Consider the following 26,656-nt stretch of genomic DNA (forward strand, 5'->3'; position numbering starts at 1 on the left):
CTCTCTCCACAGCCAGAGAATGTTTGGGGGGAAACACAATTGCACCTTCCCAAAGGAAGCATTCTCTCTGGAACTGAACACTGGAGTTTTTCTGCCCCAAATTCCAGAGCCTTTGCCCAGTGTGGGGGATAAGCACTTGAGCACAGAAGCAGCAGCAGGGAAGGACATTCCTGACCAAACGCCAGCAATTTACTTCCATGTTTATCCGCAATTTGTATCAGAGTCCAGCTAAAGCACCGGGAATGCAGGTCCTGGGTGTTGGAATTCAGTTCTGGTCATGGGTCTGTGTCTGTCTGTCCCAGCCCTGGGCCTGGTTGGGGGTGAGGGCCCCCAGCATGGAATCACTTCTTCTTCATGTTCTGGAGGTGAGGTGCAGACACTTTCACCTTCCCAGGGATATTTCTTGACAAATCAGTGTCCTAGGAAACATGGAAGAGGAGAAAGTGACCAAAGCAGGAAAGCCTTTCTAGAGCACTGGGATGATACCGTTCCTTGGCCCTGGTGAGCACCTGGGATAGAGCAGCACAGGACAGCTCCAGCCTCAACTCTCAGTGCAAGCACTTGCCCCTGCTCCAGGAATTCCCCTCCCAAACCCAGAGGGTTTCTCAGGAGATGCTACTTTTGTCAGATGAGTGACAGTGCAGAAACAAAGGGCCCAGTGCTACTACTGAGGTTCAGTTCCTCATGGTCCTCCCCAGGCAACTTTTCCAGAGCAGCTGGGAAATGTTCCAGGCCAGGCTGGTCGTCAGGGCTTGGAGCAGCCTGGGAGAGTGAAAGGTGGCCCTGCCCATGGGTAAGATTCTTTCCACCCCAAACTATTGCAGGACTCTCTGACTTTCCTCAGGAAAACTGACAAAAAACCCAACAGCACACTCAGTTTTGGCAGCATGTCCTCCCCAAATGGCACTGGTGGACATTCTGCTACTGCTGCTGCTTTGCATAGGAGACACTGCAGGGAAAGCCTCACCTTGACACTCCGGAACAGATCCTTCTCTCGTGCACTGGCTTCTTTGGACTGCATGAAATTGTGCAAGGCGATCTTGGCAGCTGGAAAAACACACAGGCAAGAGTGAAACAGCCTGGAAAACCTCACTGGCTTCAGCAGGCAGAGCACAGGGAAGGATTCAGGGCTCTCAGACAATACCTTTGCCCTTCTTCTGGGTGCCCGGAGTGAGCTTGACTTTATACCTGCCCAGAGGAAAGGTTTCTGTAAATAAAATCACCTCAGCACGTCCCCTCCCAGGAAGGTGCTGCCACTCACTTGTAGTTGGTCATGGCTGTGTAGGGAGCACAGATGGGGACAGCAAAGAGCAGGATGTCCTCGGGGTGGGGCTGCCCAGTCAGGGAGTCCAGCAGGGCCTCACTGTCCTGGGAGACAAAAGAGCTTTACTGGGACCAGGTCCTGAGCTCAGCCCTCCCTGGAGCCACGGGGCAGGAGGTGGGAACAGGCAGCCTTTGAGGTCCCTTCCAACCCAAACCATTCCATGGTTCCATGAGGACTTCACTGGAATGGAATTCCCAAGCCAGGATTCATGACTGATCCCATTTCAATCGCATCCTTGGCTGGATCTTGGTTTTGGGCCCCTCAATGGAGTTACAGGGTCACCCAAAACTTGCCCCAGCAGACACGGTTATCCTCCTCCATTAGGGAATTTAGAGGAATTCACTAATTCCCAGCCCTGGGCAACACCCACAGCCTGTAATTACACAGGCTAATTGTAATTACAGGAAGTTACAGGAAAGTTTGAAGCAATTTTATATGTAAATAAACTTCTAAACTAAAGAAGAACCTGTCCTGCTCACTGTGTCATCCTCCAGCCTAAAGCCACCAAGGCAAAAACCAAGGGCCAACGTCCAGGGACCAGCTCTGGGTTTATGGAGGATGTGGAGGATGTGGGCAGAAAAGGAGGTGAATTTCAAAAACTACAATTAAAAATACAAATTAAGGTGGGTTCAAACAGTCCTGGAGGGCTCCCACATGTCCCAGTCCCAGCAGGAACACAGCTCCCACCTTGGCACTTACAGAACTGAGCATTTATTTACCTCCAGTCCTGGCTGCTCCTGGTCCTGCTCCTCCTGCACACACAGACAGAGAACACATCAGGGCTGCAGAAACCACAGAGCTGCTTCTTCCTCCCCTGTCCCCAGTAAATCCTTTAATCAGCAGGCCCCAGAAAGCCCCATCCTTGCAGGGAGAACTGAACTCATTTCACAACCCAGGTAAGAGCAGCACTTCATTGTGGGTGGGAGGGTGGAGTGTTTCTTTCCAACCTCTAATTTGCCTGGCACACGCCGAGCTGGGAGGAGGGAGATGGAGCTCAGAGATACCAAAGCCCAACAGCAGGGCTGGGAGCTCGGTTCCCTTGGCTGAGGGGGAGGTGTTGGATCAACGAGATCCTCGGGACTGCTCTGAGCCCCAGTTCTGGCTGTGCTGGGAACAGGAGGAGCACAGGGATTGCTGCAGGGCTTTGAGCTGCTCTGGGAATCCAGTGGGCTCCCTGACACCTGGCAACAGACACAGAGCTCTGCACTGTGCCCAAAATCCATGGGGAGCTGCTCAGCCTTCGAGTGAGAGAGCTACACAGAGCCAGGAGAGCCCCAGCAAGGGACAGACACATGGACAGAGAGCTGCTCACTTTCCCCTCTTGCTGCTCACCTCACTGTTCCTCACCTTCCCATCCCACTCCTCACCTTCTCCTCCTGCAGCTCATCCAGGCCTGACTCCTGTGCCTCATGCAGAATTCCTGCTGGGAGGGGCTCCTTGCCCCCTCCACGACGCTGGGGTTTGGGTTTCTGCTGTTGCTTCTTTGCTGCCTCTTCTTTTATCTTCCCTTTCTTCCCTTTTTTACCTTTGTCCTCCCTGTTGGAGCCTGCAGACTGTGGTGACACGGGGGGTGTCAGGGCTGGTGACTGGAGCCACCATAGCCCACGGAAGGCACAGCTCCCCCCTCACCCCCAGCAGCTTCATGATGAGCTCCCGGTCCTCTTCGTCCTGGTCCCTGTACTTCTCCTTCATCTTCTTCATTTTACTCTGCAAGAGGAAACACAGCAGCTTCAGAAATGACTTCAGCAGAGTTTTGCAAGCACAGATGGTGACCCCACGGGTTCTTTCCTTCCCAGTATCCCAAACTCTTTCAGAACAGCTCACCAGCAACCCAGGGACTGGTTCCAGTGAGCTCTGTGCTAACTCCCACCACCATCATCCTGAAACCACCACGAGCCTAAAACCACCACGCATATCTGAGAATTCTGGGATTTCTGTCCATATTTCCATCCTAACACCTCAGCCCAGGGTCCCCCTGCTCCCTGCCCACCTTCTGGCCCCGTTTGATGGGCTGAGGGGCTGGGGCAGCCTTGTGGCTGTTGGGAGCAGCTGCAGGTTGGGTCTCTGTCTCTGTGTCCTTCTGCTTCTCTTCAGACAGCTCCGAGTTCTCAGAGTTGTTCTGCTGCTTCTTTTTCTTCATTTCTCTAAGGAGAACAATCACATCATCCTCATTTGTTGTGATGGGAGAGGCTGCTGCTCTCCTGACAGCAATTCCACCCTTCTTCCCTACCACAGAGACTGAGGGACACTGGAAACAGCCTCTCCTCAGAAAAACCTCCCCAGCCCACGAGTGAAATTGTTCCCAGCCAGGATTCCTAAAGGACAGGAGCAGCATCTCACCCGGAAATGCAGGATGGCTAATGGGCATGGATCAGTCCTGTGTCCAGGACATGGGGAGGGAATGGGGAAGAGGCATACCCAGAGGAGCTGTGGCTGCCCCTGGATACCTGGAAGTGTCCAAGGCCAGGCTGGACAGGCCTGGAGCAGCCTGGGATAGTGGAAGGTGTTCCTGCCCACGGCAGGGGTAGAATGGCATGGGGATTTAAGGTCCCTTCCAACCCAAACCATCCTGGGATTCCCTGGAACACCCACTAGCTCTCACCTCCTCTCCTTGGCAGAGAGATGCCTGCGGCCCTGGACCCTGCTGTCACTCTGAGGAGGGAAAGGCAGGTCAGGGCAGGTCCTGCCCAGCAGCTCCCACTGCTCTGGGCCACCCAGCAGAGCTGGGACCTTACCAAGTTGGGCTCTTCCTCTTTGGGGATGATTTTCTGCAGGGATCTGTGGGGAGATGGAAAAGGAGCTCATCAGCAGATGTAGGGCAGCTGCCCATGGACACACCAAACTTGGGCAGCTTTGTTGTAACTTTCAGCTTTCTAGAGAGGCAATCCCAGCTTTGGTGACTGGAGAAGGCAGAATACTGGGAGTCACTTTAGAAAACAATCTCAGCTCTCTGCCCTATCACACACAAACACACACAGCCTGGGCATTGAGGGAGCCCCAAAGTGCAGCTTCCCAGGCACAAAACCCCATGAGCACCCACCCAATCCCTGCTCCTTGCACCCTCTAAGGGCCGCCACTTCCAGGGACAACAGGGATGAGCTCATCCCACAGCTCACAGAGCAGCTGCCCTGCACCAGCTTGGCACAGAAGAGGCAGCTCAGGGCTCAGTTTCTCAGGGGTGAGCAGCCCTGAAAGAACAATGAGGCAGAATTCCCATTGCTGAGCATGGAAAGAAGGGACAGCAATGCATCCCAGCCTTGTCCTGGCAGGGTTTTAGGAGACCCTCAGGTGCCCCCACCTGCTGCTTCTCTCACCTCTGGGACTGAAGGTGTGACAGGTCGATTGTGGTGTCTGGATAATTCACCTCTTCCTCCTTCACTTCCCTCTTGGGCTCTGGATGTTCCTCCTCAGATTCTCCATCGTCCTCCTCAGAGTCAGCCTCTGGAGCAGGAGTGTTCCCTCCTCCCTGCTCCAGCTCAGCAACACCCTCCTCATGGGTACTCTCAGCCATGGCTTCCACATCCTCTGGAGCTTCCTCACCCTCTGGAGCTTCCTCACCCTCTGGTTTTTCCTCCTCACTGCTGCTGTCTCCTCCATCTGGGGCACCCAGGGCAGAAAAATAGAAACACCTAACTGAGCCATGATCCCAGGATGGTCTGAGTTGGAAGGGACATTAAATCCCATCCCGTTCCACCCCTGCCATGGCAGGGACACCTTCCACTGTCCCAGATTGCTCCAAGACCCAATGTCCAACCTGGCCTTGGACATTTCCAGGGATGCAGGGGCAGCCACAGCTTTTCTGGGCACCCTGTGCCAGGGCCTCCCCACCGTCTCAGCCAGGAATTCCTTCCCAATATCCCATCCATCCCTGCCCTCTGGCAGTGTGAGACCATTCCCTGTGTCCTATCAGTGATCCAAGCTCTGGGATCATCCAGACCCTGAAGGATACCCCAGAGCAGCACCCACAGCACCCAGCCCTTCCCACTGTACCTAAAAGCTCCACATCCTCAGCCACCAGCTCACTGGCACTGCTGGAAACTGTGTCCAGATCCTCATCCTGGACTTTGACCTTCCTCTCCTCCCGGTGTCTCCACACACAGCTCTCATCCACCTAAAAACCAGGAGCCTCTGTTAGACCTGGTGGTGTTCATAGAACACCTCACCCAGCTTTTTCTTTCCGTTTTTAACACTTCTTGCCATCAAAAGGCAAGAAAATTAAACCAGACCCAAGTGTGCCAACCTCAGAAGTCAGGGTGACACACAGAGCTGGCACTCTCAGATTCCCTGAACATTTCCATGCTCCAAACAGAGCTGGGATAACAACTCTGACAGAGGCAGCAAGGTCCAGAGCCTGTTTGAAATGCAGACAGTGCACACTAGGCTGAGATGGAAATGAAACCAGAGTCATTATCAGCAAGAAGCCTTTTATGGGATTTGTCCCAGTGGGAAAATAAGTAATTGGGAATATACTGATAAGCAAGATGCAGAAAATAAGCCTCCTGCAGCTCAAAGCAAATTACAAAAGCCAGCAGGAGCTGCATGGGAAAAGCTGTACCTTAAACAAGAAGCTGAAGCCCATCATCAGATACGAAGGTGGAAGAAAATTCTTTTTCCCTGAAAAACAAAGGGAGAGTCTCATGACGAGGTTTAGCAGCCATGCTGCAGGATGTGCTTCCAAAATTAGTTTTTATTCAAGGCTTTAGGCTACCAAAAAGTTACACTGGGGCTTATTTTATCCCTGAGATGAGAACAGGAGATACCAAAAGCAGCTGAGTTAATGAACTTCTGCCCAGGGCTCAGCTCAAAATGTTGCAGCAGCTGCCTGATGCTCAGACTAAGCCATTCCAAACAGATTTCTGGGATCAGCTGCTACTGACAGGTCAGCCCAGCACCTTTGGGAAAACATCCCATACCACTGTTCCTTGTGTCTCACCTCGGATCATGAAGCTCCCAGTGGTGAGATATTCTCCCGTAGGGGCAGTTTTAGAAACCTAAAAGAAAACCACAATAACCTGTACAAAATCTCTGTGACAAGAGGCCAACATCAGGTGACAACAGCACCAAGAGAAACATCGGCTCAACAAGAGCTGAACTCCTGGGGAACAGCTCTGCAGGACTTTGTATCCAAGGGGTTCTTCCTCTCCTTTGCAGGGATTTTTGCTAAGGGATGTTTCAACCTAAACACACACTGTGTTTTAGGAGTCCTGGGTGAGGAACTTGGGAAAAAAATCCGGGATGTGCTCAGTAGCACTCAGGAAATAAAACCACCACAACTTTGGTGTGATGGCCATGCTCTCACACAGAAGTTTGATCCACAAACTGTCTGTGGTCACATCCCAGTCCCCTGGGATGCTGTGGCTGGAAAGCTCCTGCCTGCAGTGCTCACCTGGCTGTGGGAGACCCACCAGGCACTGGTGACCACACGGGCGTCCCAGGCAGCGCTGTAGCACAGGGCCATGGTCCCTGCCTCCGTCAGCGTCCGTGGTGGGATGGGCTCACCTGGGAACACCCAGCACCCATTAAACCCTGCCCTAATCCAGCCTGGGAGCTTCCCAGGAAGGACTGATTCCCTTCTCACTGTCAGCTCCAGTCCCCAGGGTACCTGAGGGGTTCTTGATAACACAGCTGGTGGCTCCATGCAGATCCGCATGCACATAGATGTCCCCTGGGAAATGGGAGACTTCAGTCAGACCCACACAGCCCTGGAGCCAGGGAAGTCTCTAACTTTAGAGGGAAAAGCCTGGTCTGGCTGCAAGGGGCAGGGTGGGGACACAGAAGCCTTTCAGTGCATCCCTGTCCCAGGGAGAATCACCTCCTGAGGGGAGCCATCCAAGCCGCTCTCTCCCCATAGCAACGGAGAACTCCCATTGCCAAAATTCCCACACCAAAATTCCCTTTGATCCAAGGCCCAGCTCAAGGACAAAGCAGCGAGACCTTCCAATGTCTCTCCTGGACATTCCCAGAACTGGGGAAGAGGAGAAAACACCCACAGCCCCTCCATGGACTCACCTGGTTTGAGGTAGCGCTTCACAATCAGCTCGTTCTGCTGCTGATCCCTGCCAGCAATGACCAGGTAATTCTCAGAGCTAATGAACCACAGGAACTTCTCAAACCTGCCAAATTCCAGCAAACCCACAGTGTGAGAAACACCTGGAACTAACAGGACATTGCACAAGGTGGTTTTTGATACCAAACTCAGGATTATCCATCTCAGCATCTACAATTGATGACACTGAAAAAAATTTTACTTCCATCCACAGGCCTGGGACAGCACCATTGGCAGTGAGATTTGGAGATGGAACAAGAAGCACCATTACCACAGTCCTCCTATTCATTTCTATTTTAATGATTCAGTCATTAGGGTGATTAAAAGCTTTGAGGTTTTGTTTCATTTGTTTATTTATTAAAGCACAGAAGCCCAGAATGGTTTGGATTGGAAGGGACCTTAAAGATCATCCAGTCTCCACCTTCCCCTATCCCAGACTGCTCCAAGCCACATCTAAGCTGGCCTTGGACACTTCCAGGGATGTGGCAGCCACAGCTGCTACCCTTGGGAACCATTCTGGGATTCTCTGACTTTGAGCAGCATCTTTAAGGAGAGTCCAGCCAAGGTGCAGTGCTCAGAAATCCTAAATAACTGCACTCCCAAACCAGGGAAGATCCATCCTGATACAGGACATGAGAGACGGGTGATGGAGCTGTACTTGCCAGTAGACCTTTCTGGCTTTCTGGATGGTGGTGACTGTCTGAACTTCCCTCAGGGTTTGCTTGGTCTTCTTCTCAGCTGATTTAAAAGCCTGTTTGGACAGAAAGCAACATCACCATGCAGCAGGAATCCCCAAATTCCCAACTGAACACTGGGAAAGTTGGTAGGAAATGGCTCTGGACTTGAGCACAGAGCAGGCTCCACTCAGCCCTGATCTTCAACCCCACCCTGGAGAGCTGAAATTATCAGCTCTTGGATTTTGGAAGGATTTCCACTGATTTTCCACCCTAAGTCCTGGTCTGTCAGTATCTCCACCTGTTCTGAGTATTCCCAATGCTGCTGGTGGAAAATGAGGATACATCAGAGATCTGCAATCCTCCACTGAGCTCAAAATGTCAAGAATAAACCAATCCTGGCTGATTGTTTTTCCCCTTTCATGTTCTCTTAGGGGTGCTCAGATCTGTCAGGATCCCCACTGAACACTGGCAGGGATTTTCCTTTCAAATATCTTCTAAAATCCAAGGAAAAAACAAAAATACCTTTTCTGCAGCTTCCACTGTCTTCTGAGTTTTCTTGGCTGCGTGTCTTTTGTGATCATAGTACCTGTGAAACACAAGGGTTTGGCACTGAAATCTCAGCAGATCCACTCCTTGATCCTCATCTCACTCAGCCCAGGCCTCTGCATTTTGTTTGGGCAGAACTGGACTCCAAATTCAATCAAAGTGACAGCCACAGAGCAGCTGCTCTGCACCACTGGGTCTGGACAGAAGATTTCCCATCTCAGAGCTCAGGACAAGCTGCTGTTTCAATTTTTAACAAGATATACCCAAAACTCTTCCTCCTGCAATATTATCACCAACAACTGCACACCCAGAGGAATTTCTCCTCCAAATGCACACATTTACTGAAAAATCTTACTTTTTGGCATTGGCATAGGCAGACAAATTGAGATCAACATCAACCAATGAGGGTTTGTTTTTCTGAGGTTTCTTCAACTGTTTGGTTTTATTCTTTTTCTTTTTTCCCTTTGGTTCTTCTGTTTCTTCCTTCTGTACATCAGCATCATCCTCGTCCTCTTCCTCTTCAGAAAACACATAGGGGTTCCTAAAAAGATTAAAGATTCCATCACAAGATTAAGATAAGAGAACTGGTTCATTTTTAATCCTTGGTGCAATGTGCTCTTAATTTAATTCAATTCACTCAGAACTCTGGAAATGGCCCAAGGAGCTTCTAAACCCTTTTCACTGTGCAGACACAGGAAGCTCTGCAATGCTTTGTGTGCCAACCTTTTTGTGTCTTGCGGTCAGCCAAATTTGAGGGGGGAAAAAAGAAAACGAAAGCAGAAGATAAAGAGCTCAGTTTCTCCAATCCAAGGAAACTTACTGAAAAGGAGTATATTCTCTAAACTGACATGTAGTTCTACTTGTTTATTACCTCACTTCTGAAAGTGAGGTAACTAAAAAAATTCACAGGTTAACTTTGCCACGTCCCAGCTTTTATACCGAAACTTCTTGATGTAAAAATGATATTTTGGATGGGTTTTTTTTTAACTCTCTAAGCTCCAGCGGCAGTGCAGCATACCCTCACCTGAGCAGCATGGTGATGTGGTTTGTCTGCAGCTTTAACTCTTTGATTGCCGTGGCCACGGGGTCCCCCTGGGCCTGGGCCTCCTTGACAATGGCGCCGATCTCGGTCCAGTCGATCTGGTTGGCCAGGGCGCTCCTCACCACCTGGATGGCTCTGTCCACCACCTCCAGGTTCATCTCTATCAGCTCCCCCTTCAGCTGGTCAGCTTCCTTAGGGAAAAGAGCAGCTTGGAGCCGCTGCAGCTACACACACGTGCTCAGCAATGGCTTCTTTAAAGACATGGAAAGGAGTGAGCAGTGAAGGAATCCAAGGATGGGTTGAAGTGGTGGCACAGGAAAACATCCAGCTCCAGTGCTGCCAATCCCTGGAAGTGTTCCAGGCCAGGATGGAGCATGGAACTGTTGCTGTTCATCCTGGAGAATACAAGGTTCTCATGTGCAGAGACCTCATAGCAACATTCCAGGATCTGAAGAGGCTACATGAAATGGGAGAGGAGCTCTACCTCAGGAACTGTAGGGATAGGACAAGGGGGAACGGCTTCCCACTCCCTGGGGCAGGGATAGATGGGATACTGGGAAGAGATTCTGCCCTGGGAAAATGGGGAGGCCCTGGCACAGGGGTGCCCAGAGAATCTGTGGCTGCTCCTGGATCCCTGGAAGTGTCCAAGGCCAGGCTGGACAGGTCTTGGAGCAATCTCGGACAGTGGAAGGTGTCTCTGCCCCTGGAGCTGGATGGGACTGAAGTTGCCTCCCAACCAAACCATCCCATGGTGGTGTGATTATGCTTTGGTTTTTGGGGTTTTTTTTTATTAAAACCCAAAATACGTCTTACCTGAGCCTGCTGGAGAGCTTCTAGTCTGTGCTCATGGTCCTTACGGACGTTTTCCAGTTTCTTCAAGGCTTGTTTTTCCTTTTAAATACAAAACAGCCAAAAAATAGAAATATACATCCAAATGGCATCAGGGAATCACCTCTGGAAATCCGGGAGCCATCCCAGCTGCCCAAGCCTGGATCAGGACACACCTGCTGCAAGGCCTTCAGATCAATCTTCTGCCCCTCCAGCTTGGAGTAGAACTCATCTGTGGCCTGCAGTAAAGAATCAGGTTGGAGAATCCCCAGATCCTGGCCTGGAGAATTCTGGAGGATCTGGCCTGACTCAGAGCAGGCAGAAGAGGCTCCCTCCAGAGAAGGGGCTGCAAAGTACTAAAAGAGGTGATAGAGGCTGAAACAACCTCCTGGAGTTTTCCCTATTTCCCTTCCCACAGGATGAGTCCAGCAGGACACTCAGGGCTGTCTCACAGCAAACACAGAAGGAAAAAAAGTGGCCAAGCAATGGCCCAGCCTTTTTTTGCTAAGAAATGATGGCAAAGCAACTGTTTTGGTTCAGATTAAATGATTACAAAGCCAGATCTGTCTGCCCTGAATTCCTGCTGCTTCACTGGGTCAGTTAAAAAAGCACAAAGACCCAGAATGCCTCAGAACTGCTCCTGGTGCTCCAGCTGTGAGCACAAGATGAGGAAGGTTTGGAGTTCATCAGAGGACTCTGGACAAGGGATGGAGGAACAGGACACAGGGAATGGCTTCCCACTGCTAGAGGGCAGGGATGGATGGGAGACTGGGAAGGAATTCCTGGCTGGAAGGGTGGGGAGGGACTGCGATGGAATTCCCAGAGAAGTTGTGGCTGCCTCTGGATACCTGGAAGTGCCCAAGGCCAGGCTGGACAGGGCTTGGAGCAACCTTGGATAGTGAAAGGTGTCCCTGTCATGGCGGGGGTGGAATGGGATGGGATTTAAGGTCCCTTCCACCCCAGATCATTCGGGGATTCTGTGATCAATGAAGGAGATGACAGAAATTCAGGCAGGAAGCAGGGCAGGAGCGTGGAGTGGGAATTCTGGAGATGAAGGTCAGGAACAAGAGACAGTGAATGACTCCAGATGTTAATGAGTCCATGACCAGGACAGTGCCCAAGGAAACACCAAATAAGAGGCCTGAGGCTTTCAGAGCAGTAACAGAAATGTAAATGTGATGTCTGTCACAAACGTTAACTCCAGAGACAGCCCAGATTCCAGCTCTCCAGAACAAAACACTTGGGATCCTCCACAAATTCCATCTCCCTGAGAAGTTCCACACTCCAGCTGAGCTCAGGAGCCAGCACTGCCTAGCTGTAGCCTGAAAGTCCTGTCTGAGCTGGCCTTTTCTCATCAAACATTCATCCACGAAAGAAATCATCCCTTCCTCTGCTTTCATTAACAACCCCTGCACTGTGTTTTAATTACTCCTTGTGGCAGCAGTCAATTCAAGCACTTAAGTGCAGCATCAGCAAAAGCACTGTACCTTATTGAATGAGTCAAATTCCAAGTAGGGACATTTTGAATGTTGAGAAAACAAGAAAGGATGAAATTCCTCATATCTGTAAAATACACATTTGATATTATCACCTGAAAACTAATTTCTGTTACGCACGCTAGTAGCAAGAAAGGGAAGAAATACTTCAAATATTTACGTGTAGATATCTTCTGCTGGTTTATCTGGTTCTAGACTTGGCTTTTTCTCCCTTTTCTGGATAACATACCCCTGAAAGAATCAAAAAATATCATTTGGCTGTGCAAAGTTTTAGGGATCATCAATAAATAATTCCAGCTGTGCCTGACCCACTGGCTTGCCTTGACTCCCAATTTCTTTTGAGAAAGAAGTGAACTTCTTCCAACCCTCAGGACTACCCCATAAATGCAGAGTTTATGTGCAGAATTTATTATAGAACCTATTAAAATCCAAGTGTAAACTCCCCAGGATTTATAAAATCTGCCTGTGCAATACTGAATTGCGGGCCAGCCTGTGGAAAGAAGCAATTTTTATTCCACCTGATACCCAGGAATCAAATCCACAGCTGGGAAGAGCAGGAATTGCCCAGCCTGAGGAATTCCTGCTTGCCACTTTAACTCTGCAATTCCAAACAATTGCTAACTCACCCCAGACCCACCTTTCCACTGAAGTTATCAGTGAGGGCCATGTATTCTTCTGCTTTCTCTAGAGCTGAAAGAACCTTTTCAAGGTTTTCTGAAGACAAAACAGCAGAAATATTTCAGTCCTGGTGCTTCACTCCAGCAACCATTGCTCATTTTAAAGAGGAGGCTAAGTTTACATCTGGGAAGTTTTTAATATAAAAATCTATTTAGATGCTTTTAGCACATAATTATTCAAGTTTCAGGAGGAAAAAAAAAAGACCCCACAAATACCAGCTCTTTATGAAACTAAAGCTGCAGGGGCAAAGCATAAACCAGAAGCTGTGAGAAGTTATTTTTACAGCACCAAAATGCAGTAGGAAGGAAAAATTCCTCTGGATTTATGGCAAATATAAAGCACACAAGGAAAATAAGACTGCAGGAAAATATTTTCTGATTTTATTACCCAAATCTTTAATTTTCCAATAAATATAAAGCTGCTACTTTACCAAATCCCCAATGTTTGCTACAAAAAAAATACTTAGATGTAAATTCTTGTCAAACACCCTCTGAACTCACCTCATGACTGAGGTGGTGTCTCACCATAAAACCATTCAGACTAAAGGAATAATCTGATATTTTATCTCCAATTTATGCACAAATTAAGAGTTTTAATGTAAACAAGGCTGGTCCCCAAGCTAAAAATACTAAAAGTAAAACCACGTGGTCAGAACCAGAGGTTTACTCATCTCTTTGGGGAAAAAAAAAAAAAAAAAACAAAAAAAAAAACCTACTATAAAGACATAAAAATCTCCGTATTTGTGGTCCAGCCTTTAAAATACTACACCTTTATTTTCCAGATGTTCATCTATTTTGACAGCTCCAGAAAATCCAGCTTCTATAAGGCAGTGCTCGATGAGAGTGGCCCCATAAGCTGTTACCAAAAAAAAAAACAAAACACAAAAACAAAAACAAAAGAAAAAACAAGAACAACAACAAAAAAAAAAAAAACTGAAGTATCATCTGTAGAAAATATTCACAATTTGCATTTAAAAGTCTGGACACAAGAGTGTGAGAAGTGCCAAAAATCAGGGAAGGGACAGGAGGGATGGATGGGTAAAGAGGAGGGGGTGAGAAACAGCCAAAATTCCCACAAAGGGAAAAATGGTGAGGATTTTAGAGTGGTGCAGCTGTGCCTGGTAACTGGATCAGTAAAACCATGTGAGGGCAAGGTTTCCTACATGACAGGAACAGAAACACCAAATTGCAGCATGGATACAGCAAAACTGGGATCAGTGGGGGACAATAATTAGCAATTATACAGTAATACCATTAAATAGCAGTAGCAATTATTTAGGAGACCAGGATAGAGAAAGAGAAAGAAAAGGGTGGTGAAAAAGATAATTAAGACATGGGGGAAGTAATGCTTAGGTGTGATTTGGAAATTCTCTGCTTGAGCAGCATTGCTGCTCAGTCAGGAAGAAAACCAAACTTGTTCTGATGACCTCACACAAGACAAGTTTGGTTCTGTGCTCAGGAAAACCTGACTTTACACTTACAGCTCCTGTTTGGTACCAGGCTGGTGCAAAATGCCCCGTGCCAGAGCTCCAGCAGAGCCACTGCCAGGCTCAGCTCTGTGCAGATGCCTTGGAATCAATAAATTCCTGTTTTCCAAGGCAGCCTAGCCTAGTGGGAGGTGTCCATGCCCATGGCAGGGGGTGGAATGAGATGAGCTTTAAGGTTCCTTCCAATCCAAACCACTCCAGGACTGTGTGATAAGTCATTCAGATTTTCCAGCATGACATAACCCACACTGAGTGATCTCACTTCATCTTCTAACAATTGCTTACGAAGCCCAATTACTTACGAAGGAGTGGGTTCAGAACCCTCTTCAGCTGCTCCCCTTTGGGTGCATTTGATATGATTTCAGTTAACCTGCAGGAGAAAACAGAGCTGCAATTCCAAAGAGTGTTTGAAAACAACACGGCATTGCTTAGAAGCTACAAAACATTTCCAGCCTTAAAAAATTAAACTAAACATGGCCTGTAATAGGTGAGGAATCACCCAAGATTTTCACAGCGCTAGCAAATTTGGGTTTATGAGCTCTGAGATTGAAATAACCTGTCCAAGGTTGGCAGAGACACAGAAGCTTTTGCACTGCCCACAAGAAATACACCATTTCTGAGCTCGGGAATTGAAATTACCTGTCCAAGGTGGGCAGAGGCACAGGAGCTTTTGCACTGTCCACTGGGTACCGCTCCCGCACTGCAAACCTGACGTCGTCTGCCTCATCCGTGCGGAACCTCAGGATGTTGAGGATGAGGTACTCGTGGTCAGTGAGGACAACGTTCCCCTGGGAGGACAGGGACCCTCAGTGAGGTCCCCCAGGTGTCCCCTGACCCTGGGGACACTGCTGGAGGCCTCCCTCACCCTGTCATAGAGCTCCACGATCAGGTGGTAGGCGGCCTCGTCGCTGCCGAACTGCAGGTCCACGATGCGGTCGATGCCCAGCTGGCTCACGCTCACCAACCGCCGTGTCTTCAGGTGCTTCCGGCACTGCAGGGGACAGATGAGCCTCAGTCTGAGCTCCCAAAGCCTTCAAACCAGTGCTGCTTTAGTGGGGAGCTCTAAAACTGTCAGCTACTACTCTCCCGCTTTATTCAGGCAGCTCCTCTCCAGGCCTGAAGTTCAAGGATAGGTGAGAAACTCAAGGATGCCTGACTGTCTCAGGGCCCAAAAAATGTAAACAGCTAATTCATTTGGGGGGGGCAAACCTGGAGTAAAGGACCTCCTCATTACCTGAAGGTGTAATTTAGTAATTAAGTTCTGATATGCAAATTAGACCAACCTTTTATCTGTCAAAAAAACTCATGACTGTCATCCCTCTTGGGTGTACTCCCTGTGAGACTCCTGCACTGGCCAAGGTGTACCCTTTAAAAGCCTTTCAATAATTACCTATGTTTATCCTTTAACTCTGTCTAGCCTCTGTTCTAGGTAGCCTGGCCAAGCATCAGAGGGATGGGAAAAATGTCTGGGAAACATCCGAAAACATCTGGGAATGGTTTGGCTGTAAGCCCTCCTGCGGTACCAACCACTTCCTATTTAACTCAAATAACACAGGAGTAAAAATGTTGGTGCTCACCAAAGTAACTCTTTCATTTTTATAATTATAAATATAATTGAGCCCAATTCTTAATATGAAAACATTTTTTCCATGTTGTTTGTTTAGCTCAAGGGAGCTGGTTCAAATTCTAAGAGTTTCTTTTGTAAAGATAACTGGGATTATCCCTGCACCCATCCCTGCCATGGAAAGCCACCCCAGAGAATCTCTGCTGAGTCATTCCTGGCTGCAGCCAGAGGAGGAACAGATCCATGGGAGTCATCCCAGGCTGTATCCCCGTGGATCTACCTGTGGATGCACCTGCAGGAGCCCAGCCTAAGAGCCTGGAGCAAGGCCTGAACCCTCAGAGCTCAGCAGACTGAACAGAGGACTCTGTACCACAGGGTGCTGCATCCAACGCCTAAAAATTCACACAATCCAACTGGAATGACAAGGATTTTGCTGCACCAACACTCCAGAAGGCCTGGGAGGTCCAGAAGAGACATCCAGGACATCAGCAGTAGTTTTATAAATTTAAATATTCGCTGTTTCAGGCACTGAACAACAGTGATGTGACCCCAAGCCCACATTTGCTCTTCTCTTGTCTTCAGATCCAACAGATCAGGATTCACTGGAATAATCCTTCCCTGTTTTCTTGCCTCCAAGGACAGAACATGAACATTCCTTCTTGCTATCCATCAAAAACCAAGCCCTGGTGAGTTTACCTTCATGGCAAAGCTGGATGGCATCATGTTCTTTGGCCACTCAAACTCTGTCAGGTGGAGGCGGATCCCAGATTCCAGCAGCAGCGTGGCCTTGCAGTCCGGCCTGGGGGGCAAAACAAAGGAGCTGCACCCCAAAATCCCCAGGGATCCCCTCCAAATGAGGACATACTGGGATGCCACGAGGCACAGGAGCAGCCACCTCACCACCCACTGGTCTGCAGAGTGTTTTCTGCAGCGTTTCCCTCTCCATATGCTATTTCCTAAGAACTTTTTGGGTAAAAATTACTGCATTTTACCAAATTCCAGCAGAATTTCACTGAAAACGAGTCAGAAAATACTGCAGACAATTTCAAGAAATCTAGTTTTCACACAGCATTTCTAAAGAGTTTTTAAATAGAGATATTTAAAGCTCTTACTTTTGCAGGCGAATGAGATAGGTCTTGTTATCCACATCATAAACGTTGTTCACCCTCATTCCCAACAAGCTGCCAAAAGGAAAACAAGGAATGCTTTGGAGAACCCAAAATTCAACTGGCTGGAAAAAATCCCAGTGGCAGTTAAAGTAAGGGCAAGTTATGATAAATTACCAAGTTACAAAAAGTTACCAAGGAGTAACCAAAAGGGCAGTGAAGGGAGATTAATGGAATAAGCTGGGAAAAACAACCATGGAGAGACAGAGAAACTGCTCTTAAGACACAGCAATTAAGAGAAGCAGAAAATCAGATGGAGAAAATTATATTAATGCATATAATGCAGAAAGCTGCCACTTCCCGCCTGTGCTCCTCTTTGTGGCAAGGAAAAATGTACTGCTTATACTGGAGCTCCTCTGCCAGCACAGGGCACCAGTAATGCCAGTATGGGCACTGAACTGGTCTGGGGGTGTCAGTCACTCCCTTCAGGGTGGGGCTGGACATGCAGAGTGCCCTGGACACCGGGAATGTAGCAGAGCTCCACAGGAATGTGAGGATTTTCCCAGCTGGGAGTTGTTCAGCCTGGAAGTGAAGGCTCCAGGGAGAGCTCAGAGCCTCTTCCAGGGCCTGAAGGGGCGCCAGGAGAGCTGGAGAGGGACTGCGGACAAGGGATGGAGGGACAGGACACAGGGAATGGCTTCCCACTGCCAGAGGGCAGGGTTGAATGGGAGATTGGGAAGGAATTCCTGGCGGAGAGGGTGGTTAGGCCCTGGCACAGGGTGCCCAGAGAGGCTGTGGCTACCCCTGGATCCCTGGAAGTGTCCAAGGCCAGGTCGGACAGGCCTTGGAGCAGCCTGGGACAGCCTGGGAATGGGATGGCAGGAGGAGCTGAAGGGGTTCTGCAAAGCCCAGGGCAGTGCTGAGGGGCAGAGCGGGGCCGGGCCGAGCTGTGAGAGCAGGACACGATGGAGGAGCAGAGCCCTCACAGCCCTGAGACTACGCCGCGGAGGGGAAGCCGGGCCAGGACGACGGCGGGGACAGAACCGGAACCAGGGCCAGGGCCAGCAGCACGACCAGGACCCACTGGGCCGGGCCCCGCTCCCCGGGACAGCACGGGCGGGGAGTGCCGGTACCTCTGCCGCAGCTCGGCGAGCACTGCGCGGATATCGACGGTGCTGAAGCGGGACTTCATGGCGCCGGCGCCGCCCGCCGAGACCCACAGGGATCCCGGCCCCCGGCCCCTTTGCAATCCCGGCTCCGCACCGATCCCAGTCTCTCACGGCTCCCGCGCCTGCGCCCATGGGCGCTACGGGTCGCGCCCGGTGCCAATCCCCGGCGCTCCGCGGCCGCGCACGGGCCGAACCGGGTGGGGCGGTACCGCGCGCGACCGACAGGAGGCGCTGTGAGCGCGGGGGCGCTGAGGGGGCGGGCGGCGAGCGGCGCCCGGAGGTGACAGAAAAGGGTCCGCGGTTGACAAAAAGAGGTCCGAGAGTGACAAAAAAGACTCTGGGGGTGACAGAAAAGGGTCCGTATGACCAGAAGGCCCCGGTAGAGGCCGGCAAAAGGGAGACAAAAAGGGGTGCCAGAGGGTCCCGTGTGTGGCAAAAGCACGCCGCGGGTGTGGGGGGCAGGAAAGGGGTGTGTGTAAGGCAAAGGTGCCCACGTGTGTCCGTGTCGGGCAGCAAAGGGACCCCGCGGGACCCCTTTGGGCAGTGTTTGCCCGCATTTCTTATTTCAGGGTAGATTTGTGTGGGAGCTTAGGTTGTGGGTGTGAGTTGAGCGAGGGAGCGGTTGTTGGGGTGCGTTGCGCGTGAGCGGCAGTAGGAGGCGGTGTTTTTGTGTGTTGGGGTCGGGCGTGTGGAGGGTTTTGGCGGGGTGTTGTCGGGGTGTTTGGGGCGGCGTGGGGCAAAAGGGGAGCCCGCGTGTCTCTGTGTTGCCCAGGCTACGCTGGCGTGGCTATTCACAGGCGCGATCCCGCTACTGACCGCCACGGGAGCTTTGACCTGCTCCGTCTCCGACCTGGGCCGGTTCACCCCTCCTTAGTCAACCTGGTGTCTCGCAGCTCCCCGCGGGTCACCATATTGATGGCGGCCTTAGCTTGGACGCCCGCTCGGCACAGCGCACGGCAGCCCAGAACTCCTGGGCTCAAGCGATCCGTCGGGCTCAGCCTCCCCGGCAGCTGGGACTACAGGCGCGCGCCACCGCGCCCGGCGCTACCTGCCCGCTCCGCCGGCAATACGGTTTGTGTGGAGCCGCCCCGCTCCGCCCCGGGCCCTCCTCCTGATCCTCCTCCTGCTGCTGCCTCTGCTGCTTCCGCTCCTCCTCCTGTTTGTCCTGCTCCTCCTCCTTCTCCTCCTCCTTCTCCTTCTCCTCCTCCTCTTCCACCTTCTCCTTCTCCTCCTTGTCTGCTTCCTCCTTCTCCTCCGTCCTCCTCTTTCTCCTTCTTATTCTCCTTCTCTATTTCCTTCTCCTCCTTCTCTTCTTTCTCCTCCTTCTCCTTCCTTCTCTTTATCCTTTTTCCCCTTCCCTTTTTTCTTCCTCCCTCCCATTCCTCCTTTCTCCTCATTCCCCTTCTTCCCCCTTCTTATCCATTCCCATTCTCCTTCCTCTCCTTCCTCCTTTCCACTTTGCTGATTTACCTTCTTCCCGATTTTCCCTTATCCCTTTCCCTTCTTCTTCCCATCCTCACCCCTTCTTCCCCGTTCTCCTTCCCTTTCCTGTTCTCCTTTGTTCTTTCCCTTTCCTCCTTCCCCTTTCCCTCCATCCCCATCTCACTCACAGCACAAACTTCAGTTTTCCCTGCTGAGGAAGCAGCCAGGCCAAGGAAAGAGGTCCCCCATCTTTATCACAAACCCAAATTCTTCACTCCTTACACAATTTGGGCGTTGTTACCAGAGATTCACAGTGGGATTTAGAATCAGGGGCTCCCTCAGGAGCACCATACCCACACTGAACCCCCACCAGCACAACAACTACAGCCCAAAATCCCAACCTCAGCCTTCCCAGAATTCAGATCCCATCCACAAACTCCCAGATCCAGCTATTCTGTCCTGTGTGAGCTCTGCCTGGCCATACAGTGGAAGTGGGGAACAGCGGGAATGTCCTTGAGCTCCCTCTGGTTTATGTTTCAAAACGCTTGGATAGACAGGAATGGGTTATGAGGAGGTTTAAGCTGCTGAAGCAGTCCAAATCCCTTTTTTGTAGGGGGTTGGGGCTGTTTTCCTGATGCTGTTTTCATTTGAAGCCGAGTGAGGCACATCCCGGAGCTCTGTCCCCGGGACAGCTCCGGACAAAGCAGACCAGGGACGTCCTGCTCTGGAAAACTCCTCATAGAGCAAAGCTTCCCGACGTGCCAGCGTTCTGCTGAGAGTGTAAAGCTCAGAGCGGAGGAGGCCGATGAGCTGTGACAGTAAATTCCGCCCGGAGCAGAATAATGAGAGGCTCCTGAGAGCTGGGACGCCTGGCTCTGGAGCGGCAGCGTTTGAGGGACTCGCAGCCGGAACCACGCTGGGAAATCCTGCTGCCCGGCACACGAACCCGGTATTTCCCCGTTTAACAGTCACATCTGCTGCCATCCCAATCCCAACACATCCCACCAAAACCTGAGCACGCCTGGGTGGGCGAGGCTGCCGCGGCATCTTCAGGAGGAGCATCCCCGCGAGCGCTTCTGCGTTTCCCCGCTGTTTTGGGCGCTCCGTGGAGCGGAGAGCTGACAAAAGGGGAAGAAGAGCTGCGTCCGAGGGGAAAAGATGCCAAAAGAGGCTGGGTCCCGTCCTGTCACCCGGGCTGCGCTGCAGGGTCCGTTCACAGGCGCGATCCCGCTACCGAGCGGCACGGGAGCTTTGACCTGCTCCGTCTCCGACCTGGGCCGGTTCACCCCTCCTTAGGCGACCTGGTGGCCCCCGGCTCCCCCGGGGTCACCATATCGATGCCGGCCTTAGCGCGGACGCCCGCTCGGCACAGCCCCCCCGCAGCCCAGAACCCCCGGGCTCAGCGATCCGCCAGCCTCAGCCTCCCCGGAGCTTGGATTACAGGCACAAGCCACCGTGCCCGGCTGCTCCTCGCTGCTGCCTCCGCTCCCCATCACTCCCGCTCCTCCGGCCTCGGTGGGAGGAGCAGCAGGCATGGGAAGCAAAATTCAGCTCTTTATGTGAGCGCCCAACACGATGCTTTGGTTTAGACAGGCCAGGTTATGCTGCTGTAGGCTGGAAATTTAAATTTGTGGTCCTGCTCTGGGATGTGCCCAGGGAGAGCTCAGAAGGATTTGCAGAATGTCTGAGACGCAGGCTGCTCCCTGCAGGTGTAATGACCTGAATGATTCTCAGCAAAGGCTATAAAAATAACAAAAACCTAAGGCAAGGAATAAAATTCAGGAGCTTCCTGAATTTATGCACTCCCTGCAGCTGCCTGGGAACACTTTCATTGAGAATTTTTCATCTTAACTCTGTGTTTTGCCTCTGTCAAAGAGACCTGCCCTGGGTATCCCATGGGAAGGACTGGCTGGTTTCTCTCCTCCTTTGATGGTTCATGGAATTGTGTTTCTCCAGTGCAGAGGTCAAGGCCAGGGTGTCCTGCCCAAGCAGGGCCACTCCTCCTGCCCTGCCAGCCCTGCTCAGCAGGTGTCTGAGCACTTCTTCCAGCCCATCCCGAGCTACTGCAGCAAAGTCCAGAGCTAAAGTCCACAGGGCAATCCCATCTCAGAGAAGGAAAATAAGATTTTCCCCAATGCTGCACAAGCCTGAAGCCTAAAGGGTGTCAGGGCTGCATGGGATCTTGTTCTGGGCTCTTTTTATCTCCTTAAAGAAGAGCTGTTGGTGACAGCTGGAGTTTTGGCTAAAGGCATTAGGATAATGATTTAGGGGTCAAGGCATGAGGAGAGGGAGGCCTGGCACCCACAAACAGGGGAGAAAGGCAAATAACAGAAAATAAGACTGAAATAACAAAGAAATAACACTGAACACATCCAGACACTCCCTTCCTGCCACTGACACAGGGATTCTTCTTCCTGCCACAAACACACATATTTTTCCTCACGTGAAAAAAACATAACAGGAGGAATTTAAGTGAGCAGTGGCATGAAACTACATGATTTCCCAGAGAAAATCTGATGGGAACAGGCTTGGCAGGCTGAGGGGGACCCAGGCGAGCGAGGATGCAGAGGGTCTGACAGAGCACCAAAAGCAACATGTGAGATGGAAAATGAGCCCACTGAGAGCTGGGGACAGCTCGGGAGGTCATCCCTGAGCCCAAGAGGTGCCCTGACCTCTGCAGCTCATCCCACAGCGGGAGCAGCTGCTCCAGAATCCTGCTGGGAACTGGAGCTGGGGCTTTGTGCACAGAGTTAGAGCTAAGCCAGGCTCCAGCCCCACAAATAACCAGCCTGGGGATCCCACTGAGCTCCAAAACTCCTCCTTCCAAGGGCAAGGCAACAACAGAACAGAACTGCAGAATACCCTGAGCTGAATGGATCCAGAAGGATCATTGAGTCCAGCCCCTGGCCCTGCACAGGACACCCCAGAATCTCACCATGGGCCTCAAATATTCTTATTCTTGTTAAGGCTTCAGGATTTTTCAGGCTGGTGTTGCCACGGTGGTGATCCAGGATTTCGGCAGATGAAGATTTGGTCAGGCAGTATCCACCCCCATCATTTCCTCTCTCTGCTCCTGAGAACATTCTGGGAAAGGAGAGCCCAGCTTGTTTGCCAATAATACCTGTAAAGACATCTTGATCTACTTAAGATATATAAAAAACCCCTGAATATTCTGGAATTGGGGAATCCTTGAAGGTTTTGTGTGGGAAGAGAGCCTAAATCCCATCCCATCCCATTCCACCCCTACCACGGGCAGGGACACCTTCCACTATCCCAGGCCCTGCCCAACCTGGCCTTGGACAATTCCAGGAATCCAGGGGCAGCCAAAGGTATTGAAAACCAGACAAAGGTATTGAAACCACCCTCCCAGCCAGGAATTCCTTCCCAATATCCCATCTATCCTGTCCTCTGGAAGTGGGAAGCCATTCCCTGTGTCCTGTCCCTCCATCCCTTGCCCCCAGTCGCTCTCCAGCTCTCCTGGAGCCCCTTTAGGCCCTGCAAGGGGCTCTGGTCTCTCCCTGGAACCTTGTCCTCTCCAGGGCGTCTGACTGGTTTTCCTGCTGAGAGATCACTTTGGAAAGTTTCTTCCTCACTTCCAAAGGGAGCTGGAGAAATACCTGAAGACCTGGACAGGGCTTTCTCCTGATGGTAGGATTTTATTGATTCTTCAGGATCCTCAAGGCAACGTTTCAGCACACTCAGGCTCACAGAGACCTGCTGCTGCCAGGATATTCTCCAACACCCCCTCCCACCTCCACTCCTCCATTTCATTAATGGAAGATCCAGAGATGTCTCCGATGCCACTTGGAGGCTTCAGGTTCAGCTCCATGTCAATCCCAGCTGCTGCTGCCTCCCAAATCACAGGAAACAGGGCTGAGACATCGATGGGAACCATCCCCAGCCCTCCCTGCTCACAGGCAGGGCTGACCAGGCCAAGTGCTCTGGGAAAGGCGTCTCTCCCTGACTCACCCCAGCACAGGACACTCGGCCCATTGTGTCAGATATCAACGTGACAAATCTACCCCTGGAATGCCATTGTTGTATGGAGGATGTAATTTGTTTTCACAACAGGAGAATTTATCTAACACAGATCCTAAAACCAGAGAGATATTATATTCCCTTTTCCTTCCTTGGAAAGCCACAAAGGTCTTTGAAGGATCAGGGCAGCAGAGGCTTTTCCCATCTCTGCCAAGAGGGAAGCACGAAAAGATGGGCTGCACCACATCAAAACAGGTTTGGCCTGATGGTCGAAAGTGATTGGAATTTAATTTATATTCAAAGAGATAAAAATTCTCAGATTGATGAGTATCTATCTCCTCAGGGTTTGGTTAACTGAGTGTTTCACGTTGCTGTGACAGCAGCTGGACCTCTGGTGGAGGGCAGAACATGGAAACAAATCCATGGAAAACAACAAATGCAAACCTTGGTACCTGCACCACCTGAGGGTTCCTTGTGGATAAGGAAAGATAAGGAAAGATAAGGAGCAGCCAGGCCCAGCTGAACTCCCACAAGGTCCCCCAAGGTATTTGCTGCCCTTCTCCCCAGGCTGTAACCCCTAATCACTTTACAACCATAATTGCTTTTTACTCTCTGGGCTGTAAATCCCCAGCAGATCCATGGGACACCTCCACTGACAGCCAGTGCTCGCTTTTAAAACACCTACCTCGTTTTTAAAATATTCAACTTGCTATTAAAACATTCAACTCACTTTTAAAATATTTAACCACCTTTTAAAATATTTAACTCCTGCAGGCTACCCAGTAACTCAGTGGGGATTGCCAAGGACCTGAGAAGGGTTTTGATTCTCAAGCAGGTGTGTGAAACTGAACCCCTCCTAAAAGTTCACGTTTTTCAGGTAATTTAGAACATATTTGGGTATTTTAAGTGCTTTTTGGGGGGGTATTTTACCTTGAAAATCAATCAGCAGTGTAAGACTGAGCTATAAGGAGCAGATAATGCTCAGAGGTACATTTCTTTCCCTGAGGGTGGTTATAGGGAGTAGATTTATATCCATCCTGAGGTGAAGAACCTGCTTTGCTCAGACCATCCCACTTCATCTGTGGTGACAAATTCCCATCTCCACCCATTTCTTAAAAATAAGAACCCGAACAATTTCCCATTTTAAAGGCTGTGCTATGTCCTGGGTCTCCCAGGTGTGCTGCAGGGACACAGCAGTGGGATCCCTCAGACAGCAAAGCTTCTTTTTTTTTTTTTTCTTGACTAAAGTTATTTCCATTTGCTTCCTGTTTACCCTCCTTCCTGTGCACTTACGGAAACCAGGAGGACTCTCCACTAACATGTTCCAAAAAGTAGGTGGTGCTCTCTCTCCAGCTTCTCGCCCATTCTCTGCGGGATTGGGAAACGTGAGCTGCCAGGATTGACGTGCACAGAGTTTATTAGTGACTAATTTGAGATCTTAACTACCCAAAGTGCTGAGTGCTCAAATGTCTTGTTGCTATCTATCCTCCTAAAGAGCTGGAATAATTCCTTCAAAAGCACAGCCAGGCCATGGCAAATCCTCCCCTGGTGCACAGACTGTGAGGTTGGGAAGTTTTCCTGAAGGGCAGGGAGGATCTTTGGGAATAAATCCCAGCACAGGTGGAAAAGCATTTGCCTGAGTGAATCCCATTTCTCTACTGAGGAAGAACTTGTTACTGAGCAGTGACCAGGCATAGGAACAGATTGCCCAGAGAGGAGATATTCCAGAAGATATTCCAGATATTCCCTGGAGATATTCCAGAACCAGCTGGACACAACCCTGTGCCCTGTGATGGCCCTGCTGGAGATGGGGGATGGCACCACCTGACCGAATCTTCCAACCCAAGCCACTCAGGGCAAGTAACCACATCCCCACATCAGTTTGGGATTTCTGTGGGATGGTGTGCAGCTCATCATTCCCCTCTGACAGGTTTTGAGCCATGGATGATCACAGGAAAATCAATTTTGGGTGCTCTCAGTGGGTCATGCAGAGGCAGAAGCTGCGAGCACAGCCTGGAGCAGCTCAACTCAGGCATAGTGGGAAAGGAGCAGGGAGAGGATAACAGGGATGGGAGCAGGGTCCTGTGTGGGGACAGGAGCAGAGCAGGAAGTTCTCCTGAGTCACTTGGGAGGGCTGAACTCCACAGAACTCCAGTGGAGGAGCAGCTCAGAGAAATTCTGGGCAGGTATTGCACAGGTCAGGTCACTTTTCCAGGAGGAAAAGGACTGAAGGAGTTCAGCAAAGCTGTTTGCCAGGTGAAATGGGCAAAGCCAAAGCAGGCCAAGCGCTACCTGCACCCAATCCCCAAGGAGGAAGGACAATGCGGTCTCTAAAAACAAAACAAAACAAAACAAAACCCCCAAGATTCAAGAGGAGAGACCCGAGGAACAGCAGGTCTGTGTGCACAATGGGGAGCAGATGATGGAAAGGCACTTCCCCACCCTGCAGTTACTCATTCCATGGGGTTTCACAGTGGATGACACAACCCAGGGAGCTGAGCCCAGACCCCACCCCATGTTCCACACCTGTGCTTAATTTTCTCTTGACATCCACGCTCCTCACCTGCTGGGTCCTGGGAGAGAGCCCCAAAGGAGCCCCTCAGCTCTTAGAAAGGAAAGCAGAAGAACCTCAGCACGGTCACACCCTCCCCTTCAACGCTTTGCACTGTCAGAACAAAGGCAACAAAAGTCATTTCCTGACAGCAACAAAAGCTGCTCCGAGGCTGATGGAAGAACGACTGATTCCAGCTCATGGGCAAAGGAAGGACCTTAAAGCTCCTGACATCACCTTTCCCTACTATTTTGAACCCCTGTGGTCTCGTGCTGCCTGATTTAATGAACTCACCAGCACGGAAATGGTCACATGGAGCAGAGCCAAGTGAAAATCCACCAATATCCACATCCTGATGTTAATTTTAGCCCTGCAAATATTTTGCTCTCTGTTTAGATAAATATCCCATGCTAGTGAGAGAGGAGACTGAACCAGCTGCATCCAGCGGGATCAGGGCTCGCTGTAAATTACAATCCAGTATGATAATTAGCAGCATTATCTGCTGGTTTAATCACCAGAGCATGAACTCTGGCAGTGGCCGGCGCAGGCAGGGACACTCCTGAGCCCTGGGGTCAGCAGGCTGTGCCCTGGCACAGCCTTTCACCAGGAGAGGCCACGGATAGTGTGTTTTCCTTGGCATCTTCCCTCTTGGCTCACTGCAGGAAAGAGCAAAACCCTCCTCGAAAACTCCTGTTGACAACACAGAATCGTGGAAAATCCTGAGCTGGAAGGGACCCTCAGGG

The 26,656-nt window shown here is 50.7% G+C and overlaps 1 protein-coding gene across 1 annotated transcript; it reads right to left on the bottom strand.

The window, feature by feature from the left end:
• Positions 1-167: 167 nt before the first annotated feature.
• On the bottom strand, positions 168-18,083 carry NEMF (nuclear export mediator factor). Its single transcript, XM_066321468.1, has 33 exons — positions 17,927-18,083; positions 16,800-16,868; positions 16,384-16,486; positions 14,989-15,114; positions 14,763-14,911; positions 14,426-14,493; positions 13,406-13,492; positions 12,597-12,673; positions 12,120-12,190; positions 11,951-12,026; positions 10,640-10,702; positions 10,449-10,526; positions 9,618-9,826; positions 8,949-9,134; positions 8,570-8,633; positions 8,033-8,121; positions 7,334-7,437; positions 6,927-6,989; positions 6,711-6,823; positions 6,258-6,315; positions 5,880-5,938; positions 5,315-5,435; positions 4,639-4,921; positions 4,060-4,102; positions 3,927-3,976; positions 3,315-3,468; positions 2,954-3,031; positions 2,692-2,877; positions 2,044-2,076; positions 1,262-1,368; positions 1,145-1,188; positions 968-1,047; positions 168-419 (listed from the first exon to the last, which is right to left on the bottom strand). The coding sequence occupies exons 1-33, from the start codon at positions 17,983-17,985 to the stop codon at positions 342-344; spliced, it is 3,228 nt and encodes a 1,075-aa protein (XP_066177565.1). The 5' UTR covers positions 17,986-18,083; the 3' UTR covers positions 168-341.
• Positions 18,084-26,656: the final 8,573 nt, after the last annotated feature.

This window comes from Sylvia atricapilla, chromosome 6 (genome assembly GCF_009819655.1).
Source record: "Sylvia atricapilla isolate bSylAtr1 chromosome 6, bSylAtr1.pri, whole genome shotgun sequence".
In the NCBI taxonomy this organism is placed as follows: domain Eukaryota; kingdom Metazoa; phylum Chordata; class Aves; order Passeriformes; family Sylviidae; genus Sylvia; species Sylvia atricapilla.

Coding starts and splice junctions, on each gene's coding strand:
- NEMF (XM_066321468.1), bottom strand. CDS start 17,985: ATGAAGTCCCGCTTCAGCACCGTCGATATCCGCGCAGTGCTCGCCGAG. Junction 5,939..6,257: donor TGGGAGCTTCATGATCCGAG/GTGAGACACAAG, acceptor TTTGTTTTTCAG/GGAAAAAGAATTTTCTTCCA. Junction 420..967: donor ATCTGTTCCGGAGTGTCAAG/GTGAGGCTTTCC, acceptor CATGTTTCCTAG/GACACTGATTTGTCAAGAAA.